We start from the raw sequence: 11,045 nt of genomic DNA on the forward strand, positions 1-11,045 counted from the left end.
ATAAGAAAATTTAACTGGTAGATTTAAAAATGAGATTTGATTCCTGCACTACACCATCACAACAAGTGCACAACACCTCCTCACATGGGCACATAAGGGTGGAGCCTATGGGAAAATGTTAGATTTACAACACCAATACAACAACTGTACAACAATCCCTCACATGAGGATGGGTCCCACATACTGGGGCCCACCCTCATGTGAGGGGTTGTTGTACAGTTGTTGTATTAGTGTTGTACAAGAATCAAATCCCGGAGCCTATGTGAGGAGATGTTGTACTCTTGTTGTGTTGGTGTTGTAAATCTCACATTTTTCGTTAAAAATAATAAATTAAAATCGAAGGAATTGAAAAAGATTCCCAAAGTGGACGCCACCAAGGGAGTACTTTCCCAGGAAGATAAGGAGACAGAGAGAGATTCCTGTGAAGACTTTTGAATCTCACAAACAACCAGAACCACACGACGGTTTCCTATTTAACCCGCCGTCTCTGAGCTTCTCTCTGTGTACTGACTCTCAGAAGCAAAGAGAGAGAGAGAGAGAGAGAAAAGGGGGCGATTCTCTTCAGTTGGCTCAGTGCGTTTCGGTTTTGTCCGATCTCAGGTCAGGTATAATCAATATTATTCTCCTTTGGAATTTGTTTCAAGGATATTTATTCATGGAGATAATTTTCCCGGGAAAATGAGAGGATGTAGAGCTAATTGAGGCGACATGGTGAATTTTCAGGAGAAAAACTTTGATTTTTCTGACTGTCAATTACTCATCCTTTGATATTTGATTTATTGCCATCAAATTCGTACTATAATCAGAAAAAAAAAAAAAAAAGATTAATGTTTTGTTCCCGTGATTTCTTAATTCCGGTGTCGAATCAAGTCTTTTGAATCCGCTGGATTGATAATTTTTTTTGTTTTGATTTTTTCTCGTCACTGTCCGATTTTTTATTTTTATTTTATTATTATTTTTAAAAATAATTTTTTCGTGGTCTGAACCTTCGATGCCTTCGTTTGCAGGTAGTCAGCGAAGTTTCTGTTAGAAACAATGGCTGTTTCCGTGAGATTAATGGGCATGATAGTAGCTCTTTGTGGTGTAGTTTCCTTCATATTTGGAGTTGTTGCTGAGAACAAGAAGGTTAAAGATTAATGATATTATAGAATTCATTATTGTGCTGCTTGTCACGCTATTTATTTGTTTGGTTATCAAATCGTGTTCTATGCGTGGAAGTTCGTTTAACTGTTTTGTCTGTGTAAAGAAGCTCGTATGCTGATGTAAAAAAATCATCATTTGGTTGTGCTCTTCTATGGATATGATCAGTGGTCGAGCCAGATATTATCTTTTCTTTGGGTGCCACATAAAATTAATATACGTAGTAAAGAAAACGAATATATCTTGGTATTATAGAGTTTTAATGTCAATATAGCAACCTCGTAAAAAAATTTGAAGCCAAGATTGTAGAATGCTCTTCTTTCATGAAAATAGATGGTTATTTCGTTTCTTTTATATAATTATCTGGAGTTTAATTTGTCAAAAATTTATTTCAGTTCAATATAAGTATGAAGAAAGATTTGTTCAAATATTTTGATCAATTCCTAATCATTGTTTTGATATTTTTTTTTATCTAATTAATTTCACTAAAATCAGTAGATCTTAGAGGGATTCATTAATATTGTTGAATTTCTAAGGGATATAAGAGAATTGTGGAGACTTTGGGTTTCCTGGCCTCCACGCCACTGGATATGATGGATATTCTGGTGATTTCTCTTGAAATTGATTAGTTTCATTCTTACATGGTTTGACACGAGTGTCCTAAGCCACAAGCATCAGTGATGCAGTCAGAACACAATGATAGATTTGTCTTCCAGTAACCGCCACAAATTTCTATAAAATTGATGTATCATCTTTCTACCACCCATAGTTTGCTGTCTGCGTGTTTGTTCAAGCATATAGATGGAGGCAAGATTTTTGTGCTTTTTACTTCCCTTTATCACAATTCAATTTTTCGGTAGTTCCTACTTTGTAGCCCCCTATGTCCTCTTTTTAAATTTATTTCACTTTATTTTGTTACTCAGAGAAATGCTTTAAAGTACATTTCATAGGAGTTCAAGAAGTGGAGCACAACTAGCTCTGACCTTTAGTTACTTATTTTTATGCTTTGAATGATTTGTCCATTGAAGCTAAATATTCTCCATTCTTTTAATGATTATATTGTTTCTTGGTTACTGTCTGAGTATTTGTCTTGTTCTCTGTGATCTCTCCAGCCAGCAGCTGGAACTGCAATAACAGGGAAAGGTGTTGTTATCTGCAAGTATCCCTCTGATCCAACTGTCGTTTTGGGGTATTTGTCTGTAGGATTTCTCATTGCTACTACTGTGGCTGGGTATTTGTCTCTGTTTTACCCTTACAAAGGAAAATCTGTTCCACAAAGTGCTTTATTTAGAAGCACCAGTTTTGTTGTATTCTTCAACATTGCTATGTAAGCATTCTTTTCTCAGTTCTCACTCTCCCATTTTTATTTTATTTTATTTTATTTTATTTTATGTTGATATCTTGAAGAGATAGGTGGTATCGAATATTTCGAATATGAATAATATTCAGAATCTGATCACGGATTTCAAGGCAATGAAAATGTGTTTGGATGTTGAATATAATTTAGATTCTTTTGAATATGTGTTTGGGTGTTGAATTTGGAAGATTGGAAAAAAGTGTTTTATAATAGTATAAAGTGATTGGAAATGATTAGATTGTATGAAAAGTTGTGTATAATGATTGGTATGGTAAAAAATAATAATAAAAAATATATGATGGGTTTTAAAAAAGTGTTTTATAATAGTATAAAATGATTGGAAATGATTGGATTGTATGAAAAGTTGTGTATAATGATTGGTATGGTAAAAAAGAATTAAAAAAAATATATGATGGATTTATTCAAACTATTCAAACTTTATTCAAGTGACCCATGGGTTTTATTCAACTTGGATCCGGGTATGGGTTTTTGAATAAAAACCCGGTTCGAATATTGAATATCACTACGAACCAAACGCACCAAAATGCTCATTTTTCACCCTTTTAACACATGCATGCACAGATATATGTATGCGGGTGAAAGTGGTCATTTATCAGCCCAGTTTCCAGTAGGTTAAGTGAAATTGAATCAAAAGGTGTTTCACATGGACACCTTTAAAAAGGAGAAGCTGCACTTCATCTGAATTATTACTACTTTTGAATGTCAAAAGGAGGTGCAGTACTAGAATTTCTTTATAATTAAAGTTGACCAAGTACTAGGAAACTGAGGTGGTCGTTTAATCTTGTCGGTCCATTGGAATTTTGGTGTCAGTTTCAACAAACAATGATACTAAGTTTTTGTTATAACATAGGTAAGGGAAGGTTGTGAAAGTTTATGTTATGGTTGTTTTAGTATGTCTTTGCAGCCTGTAACTGTCAAACTCTACAGGTAGGCGCCCTTCCCCTACTGGCCAAAAATTATATAAAAGAACATTGGTTTTTTTTTTTTAATTGCTTGCCATTTTAGTTTGGTGGCAAGCTTCTTGCAGCAAATCTACATTTATTGAAAATTAGAGACACTTATATCTTTCATTTTTGGAGATAATTATTTCATTAATATAAATGAAAAATATACACTATAAAAGTAATATATACTGCCGTTTGAATTCACTGTACTGACAACAGAACCTGACAAGGTGCTTGGACTGATGAACCAATCATCCAGCTGCTCCGCTTTTTGGATCAAGCCATTGGAAAATCTATCTTCGTAGACTTGCTAACTGTCTTTTTCATATTTGAAATCTATTGTTTTTTACATCAGTTATACCTTGATTCCAGTGAACCTTATAGCTTAAAATCCCCGTTGCTCACCATTTTACTATTAATTATTGAGTTATTGACCAATATTATTATCCCAATTTCATATGCATATTATACATCAAATGCAGATGCCTCACTTAAGTACTTGATTATATTGGAGATGCAATCTTTCTGTTTAAATTTCTTGCTATCTCTTTCTTTAATGAAATGGGTGGTGGTAACATTGCTCAGATTTACTACTGGATTAGCTGCAACAATGCTATTATGGCCAACAATCCAAGAGCAGATTCACCAAGCACGCAACATTCATAAGAATCTCGGCACGGATTGCCCGACAGCCAAGACTGGTCTCCTTGGTGGTGGTGCTTTTTTATCCCTTGATTCATCCCTTTTCTGGCTGGTTGCCCTTATGTTAGCTGACAATGCTCGAGAGGACTACCTTGATGAAACAGGAAAGGAGGGTGTGGTTGAACAAGGTCAGGTTTTCATAGATGATTATGATTCACGTCAACCTGCCAAGGGCAGTGTGTGAAGGAAATAATATGCTTTCGCTTTGGGTTTAGGCTTGACTACATATCATGCATAATGATCAACGTTATGTAATTGGTGTTGGATTGTAAATACTGTCTACTATCATTCTGCTCTCATTTGTCTTCTCTTTTAAGCCGTGGACTGGGTTCTACTTTGTTGCATAATAACTTTCTATAAGGTCGACTCTATATTGTTTCTTCATATTTTTTCCTCAATTTTTTTTTTTTTTAAATACTCATACTTATCCCGCGACTATCCCGCTATGCAAGGTCCACATCAGCGTCGTGGGATAGTCATAGGATAAAAGTGTGGTTCTCTAACACTTTATTTTTATGAGTAATATTATATATTATACTTACATCTCATTCGGCTGATGTTGAGCGCCCATCAGCAACGTCAGCCCTCACTGGGCTGTGTAATATACAGCATTACTTGATGGTGTAGGCCACTTTTTTGGGATAAGGTTTTGAGAATTTTTTTTTGATACGTTTAAGGGTGAATGTGTTGCTTAGAGAGGGTTGGATTTATCATTTTCTTCACCGGCAAAGCCCAGAAGAAATGAAGCAAACATTCAAAAAAAAAAAAAGAATTTTGCAAAAGAACCACCATATGGGTATGAGATTTTGTAAAAAAAAGTTTGGAATTTGTGATTTTGCAGAAGAACCACTCATTCCTCGTTCTCTCTTTCTCTCTCCTTTAATCGTGCTTCTACCTTTATTGATTGCCATATGAGCAATCTTCGAAAAGTTACTCAAATGCGAAGAAAGAACAAAAATAAGTTATTTTGTTGACTACCGGTTCACGTCACTTCATAGCTGAGAGGAAGCATATGGGTTTAAAAAAAAAAGGCAGCCAGTCAGGATGTGGAAAGATGGGAGTAAACAATGGGCGTAAGTGTAGCATTGCTCATTATACTTTAATACACCAGCCTAAACTTTTTTGAGTTCACAAATTTATAGGTATTATAGGGATATTTTGATAAAAGTAACTTTTTTTTTTTTTTTTTTTTTTTTTTTTTTTTTTTTGCATATTTTGATAGTTTGATGGGTCATTTCAGTGCAATTGAAAATTTAGGTGACTATTCTAAAATCGATTGTTAGTTCGGATGCCTTTTTATATATATATATATATTTACCTTATAATTTCGTTAGTTCATCTTTCAGATATACTTATTTTTATCTATGCCCCAAAAAGAAAGAAATTAGAGTTAAATACAAGCTGATATACTATGTTTATCTACGCCCTAAAAGGAAAGAAATTAGAGTTAAATACACTTAAGGTCTTTGGGCTAATAGCCATTTTAGAATAGAAAATAGATTTAGCCTCTCAACTAACAATCATTTTTTATAAAGTCTCACGAATTAACAGGTGTGACACTTAGGCCCGTCAAACTACCAATTTGTTTTAATTAAGCTCATTTGTTAGCGTTGACCCTCTATTTGGATGTAAAAGTCATATTTGACCAAAGTCTTCCAAAAATACTCTTGTTTTGACACTTAAAAAACCAAATTTACCTGTTACAATTTTTAATCAATAAAAAACAGGCAAAAAAATACACGTATTCCCCTCAAACTATCACCTTATTGTCAATGTCCCCCATAAACTACAAAAAAATGTCAATGTCCTCTAATTACAAAAATGCCCTTCATAAAATTATAAGAAAATAAAAATTATAAAAATGATAAATGTCTAATAAATCCTTGAGTCGAATCGCCATTTGAATTTGATTCCTCACTTTTTAAAAATCAGTATTCAGTGCTTAACTTTTTCGCGAATTTGAAACAGGTCATTTCGTGATTTTTTTCGTCCATTTTTGCAACCTCCATTAGTGCCACGTCAGCATTTTCGCCACATCTTCTTAAAATATTATTTTTTTTATTTAATTATAAATTTAAAAACTTCAAATTTATTTTATTTTTTTTTTTTTAAAAAAAAAAAAAGAAAAAAAGAAAAAGAAAATAAAGGGTTTGGGGGTGGCCCGGCCGGTGCCACCCCTAGATCCAAGGGGTAGATTTCGGGCCAGCCCTAGATGGATCTAGGGGTGGCCGCACGACTCCCCCCCGGTCCCTGGGGGTGGCTTGCAGAACCCCTTATTTTATTTTTCGTTTTTTTATTTATAAAAAATATAATAAGTTTTTAAATTTATAATTAAATAAATAATAATAATATTTTAAGATGATGTGGCACTAACGGAAGTTGTGAAAATGGACGAAAAAAAAAATCATGGAATGACCTATTTCAAATTCGCAAAAAAGTTAATCACCGAATACTGATTTTTAAAAAGTGAGGGATCGAATTTAAATGGCGCTCCGACTCATAAATTTATTAGACATTTAACTTTATAAAAAATATAAAATAAAACAAAAAAAAATATAAAATTAACAAAATTGAAAAAATGAAAAAAAAAATTAAACCAAAAAAGAAATGGGGGTGGGTGGGCTTGGGGTGGCTGCGAACCACCCCCACCTTTTGCGTTAAAAAAAAATCATTTTTTAATTTTTTTATTATTATTATTTTGTTTTTTTAAAAAAATGAAGAATATTATTGTTGTGAAATTTTATTGTAACTCGCAAGTGCACAAATTGTTTTGAAATATAGTTTTGCAAGTGCGAGGTCGAACTCACATGGAATTGAATTAATTTAAGAAAACAAAATTGATCTAAACCAATTAAATCTTAATCTAGATAGAAATATTGGTGATTTTTAATTAAACTAAAATTGATCTTAAAACATGCAACAAATAAAATGAACCAAAATAATTAAAAGATACATATTTAACAAAGACAATTGACTAAGGTTTAGGAATCCACGCTCATCAATTCATAGCAAAATATATTTATGTTCATCAATTTTCTGAAACTTTCTTCGTAACAATCTTAATTTTCATCACGTTGTTATGGATATTATTCTCATTAAGGCTCTATAAGAATCTCATGCATGTTCTTCTTAGCTTAAAAGAATAAAATGAAATCATCCAATGTATCTATTTATAAAACAAAGCACATTGGATATCCAATTTTAATATTTTTACATGGATTTCCAAGCAATTAACTAATAGAAATCATCCAAAATCATGAGTGATTGAACTCATATCCAGGACTCATCTCATTAATTAAATTGAAGTAAGAACATTAAAACATTGAAGTTCATACATTCTGCAAATTTTAACTCACACAAATACATAATTGATGATCATTGATGATGCTTCATCTTCAACCTTAGTTGGGGATTTAGCTTCTCATGGATATAAAAATAATCACAATCATCATTAGATCACACACACGTTCTTTTTTTTTTTTTTTTTTCTTTTTTCTTTTTTTTTTTCCCCTTTTTTGGCTATGCCTCCCCCCTTCCCCCTTTATTGCTACATTTGTTAAATTACCACTTATCACAGAAGCTTAAGCTGATAAGATGGGTAAATTTAATAATTTAATCAATATTTTAACATTCCCCTCACGTATGGGTTCAAAATCCATTTTAATAGGTGATGTTTAATACGTGAAATATTTAATTGAAATGAGAGGTAAATGAACGGAGTCAATGTTCGAACTCAAGATATTTGGTTCTGATACCATTTGTAATGACTCAGTAAAAAGCGTTAGCCACATATGCATTATCACCCCAAAATGACTAGTCAATTTGAAATTTTTCTAAAATTCCTTATAAAGCTCAATTTCATCTAATAACTAGGCAATGTGGGCCTTAGCATTTAGGACTATCTTTATAAACCACTCACTTTATGTGGGCTACTCATCTTCCCAATATAGGAGTGGAGTGTTACAAACTTCCCATCTTAAACTCCTGATGTCCTCGTAAGGGACAAGTCATGCACCGCTCCAATACCCCATGGCCTAGCGTTACTAGGTGACTCTGATACCATATTAAATTACCACTTATCCCAAAAAGCTTAAGCTAATAAGATGATGTAAATTTAATCATTTAATCAATATTTTAACAACGTTTGATCCTTTTCATAAGAGAACAAAACCTTTTATTTTTTTGTTTTAAGCTGCAACGTCAATCATTGTTTTATTTTATCAGACTTCTATCTTCTTTAGGCTTGCTTTCTTTCATTTTGTCTTATGCAGCCACGTAGCTAGTAGATTTAATATGGGTATTAAATCCCGAATTTACTTGGCTATATTTCACACTTGGTTTTGGCCCTCAATACCTTAAAATTGGGTATTCAACGTGAAATAACAAAATGGTTGACATCGTTTAACGCCAAATGACGAAAATTAACGTCATTTCACTGTAAAAACAACATTAAAAAAAATCTCGACCTCGGGTTTGACATCGTTTGATAAACAACATGAACTAAACGATGTCAACCAATTGACTTTGCTTATTCGACTGTTTATGATGTTATTCAAACAATGTGAAATGCTTTGTTTTTTGTAGTGATAGTTTTTCACTAACTTCTTGTTGTACCATAGTTGCTTTGCTTAGCTTAATGGTTTATCCTTTTCAACTTGATTGTGGTCTTAGGTTGAACTATCAATATCACTTATCAAAATAAAAATTAACTGAAGCTTAGCTTACTAAGTTCAAGCTCAAGGGTTGGTTAATTGTTTTGTTGTGGGTTTACAAGGTTCTTCAATTTTTAAAAGTTAAGGTTATAAAAACAATTGCATGTCGGTGGAAACCTGGTTTACTAGCTTTTGTGCCTTTTGAAGTCTGAAATATTTTATGTGCAGTCTCATGTTTATCATACTTGTAGGTCCTAGAAAGTGAGATAATGAACATTCTTATATTGCTGACAATCTTGTTTTTATATATCAACCATGTAATAAAGCAACACAATGCAGGTTACAAGCACAAGCACAAGTACAATGTTCAAACGTACTATCAACAATTTCTATCAGACCCTCCGTACTTTGACAAAAACGATTACATTTATTGGAAGATTCACATGAGAGCCTTCCTTAAGTCCTTGAATTATAATGTGTGGATTTCAATGGAAAAGAGATGGACAAGGCCACCAGATGCTTATGTTGACACATGGTCCAAGGGAAAACATGTTGAGTGTAATTGGAATAGTGAGGGGCTTAATGCAATCTTTAGGGCCGTATCGCCTGATAAATTCAACAAATCTCGTTGTGTGAAATCACCAAGGAAGCTTGGGAAATTTTATAAGTCACGCACGAAGATAAACAATATGTTAAAAAGTTAAAAACTCAAAACTTCAGATGTTGTCTTCCAAATTTGAAGAGATGGAATGCAAGAAGCTTTAAAGATCAAGAGATCGACACCACTTATCCCCACATCACCACGTAAGTTGCACATTTAATCTTCAAATAGCGCGTCTTGTTTCTTTTTTATTAGAAGCATAGCAATTAAGCACCCTTTAGCGTGTGAGGGTAGGGGGTGGTGCGTGAGGATCAGTGTGGAGGTCAAGCATCAGAATTCTGTTCGTCAAGTTAGCTTTTGGCACTAGTAATATCTTGGTGGAGAAATGGGTTACTTAGGTTTCTGTTATGTGGACTCTAAGTCCTTTGAATTTCGGTCTGATGTTAGCAGTGGAGTGCGACTGGCCGAGAGGAGTAGAAGCATTTTCCGGGCAGTCATCCCTGGGTGGCCAAGCATAGTATGGTTGATGAAAGCAAAGGAGGGATTCGCTAAGGGTGATGAGTCCAGTGAGAATTGGCGAACCTTTCGTCAAGGAAGCACTGCTTATGTGGTGCTGCGAAGGAAAAACAAGCATGGTCGTTATATTGAGTTGTTGGAGTATGGAGGGAGAGGAAGACGTAGTTTTGTTGCCTGTTATTGCAGAAGGCAGCAATGTGAAGGGTTGGATGGATTGTTGGGTTCAGTTGTAGAGGCTGAGAGTCTAAGAAGGGGAAGACTGGCCAAGTTATCAGGTGCCATAAGTGTTTAGGTTTTGGACATATTAGGATGAGTGTCTTAACTACCAAAGGTCCAAAGGTAAACCCATGAAGGTCACTTTAAGTGATGAGTTATCTGATGACTCTGATTCAATCTAATGGTAAGGAGGGTAACTTCATGGTATTCATCCCCTCTTTGAGAGGTGATAGTATACAACTTCAACATGAGTGCAACCACAACAATTCCTAGAAGCACAACATCACCCGCTTCCAAAGGTGTCCCACCTATGGTCACACTACCATTGCATCAAGCCAATCCAGCCCCACTAACAAGTGGTGGCTATGATAATCTCAATGCCAATGACAATGCCCAAGTAACTGAGACTAATCATTATCTTTGAGAAATTGGTTAGTTTTACTTCTGTCTAATAGCTATATGAACAAAATATTTAGTGTATTACAAATTTACAATGGTGCCTATGGGACACTAAGCAGTATGAGAATTCATTTCATACAAATAAATCATCAAGTTATGTTTCTATTTGATAAAATGAGACTCAAATTTTTTTCCCTGATCTGTCTCTGTCATTACACTTTTATGAATAATAATAATAGTAATAATGGAATTCAAATTTATCTTATTGAGTTATAATAGGAAAGAACGTGGCTGCCACAACATGTAATGGCCTCACCTAAAATTTGAATATATTAGAGAAAATTGACAAAATTGTGTCAACTTGAAAATTGAGAAATATATCGGTTTCTAAATTTATTAATGAATCATTTCAAGGGTTATACATAGATGCTAGTCTATATTTAGATTTTGTTTCTATGCTCTCCTGGGTGTATTATAGACAGAATTTTCCTACAAGC

General features: G+C 33.8%; 1 protein-coding gene across 2 annotated transcripts; it reads left to right on the plus strand.

Moving 5' to 3' along the window:
- Window positions 1-372: 372 nt before the first annotated feature.
- LOC133871075 (uncharacterized) lies at window positions 373-4,548 on the plus strand. 2 transcript variants are annotated; one of them, XM_062308433.1, is made up of 4 exons: window positions 373-600; window positions 1,008-1,125; window positions 2,253-2,467; window positions 4,048-4,548. In XM_062308433.1, exons 2-4 carry the CDS (start codon window positions 1,036-1,038, stop codon window positions 4,346-4,348), a joined length of 606 nt encoding a protein of 201 aa, XP_062164417.1. In that variant the 5' UTR covers window positions 373-600; window positions 1,008-1,035; the 3' UTR covers window positions 4,349-4,548. The 2 variants fall into 2 exon arrangements, with proteins under 2 accessions (XP_062164417.1, XP_062164416.1); XM_062308432.1 differs by having other exon boundaries at window positions 374-605.
- The last annotated feature ends 6,497 nt before the right edge of the window (window positions 4,549-11,045 follow it).

The sequence above is a fragment of the Alnus glutinosa genome, chromosome 6 (assembly GCF_958979055.1).
Source record: "Alnus glutinosa chromosome 6, dhAlnGlut1.1, whole genome shotgun sequence".
NCBI classification, from domain to species: domain Eukaryota; kingdom Viridiplantae; phylum Streptophyta; class Magnoliopsida; order Fagales; family Betulaceae; genus Alnus; species Alnus glutinosa.

Bases quoted from the DNA above. Each gene is read 5' to 3' on its own strand.
- LOC133871075 (XM_062308433.1), top strand. From the start codon at position 1,036: ATGGCTGTTTCCGTGAGATTAATGGGCATGATAGTAGCTCTTTGTGGT. The intron at 1,126-2,252 runs GTTAAAGATTAA...TGATCTCTCCAG, and splicing joins TTGTTGCTGAGAACAAGAAG to CCAGCAGCTGGAACTGCAAT. The intron at 2,468-4,047 runs GTAAGCATTCTT...AACATTGCTCAG, and splicing joins GTATTCTTCAACATTGCTAT to ATTTACTACTGGATTAGCTG.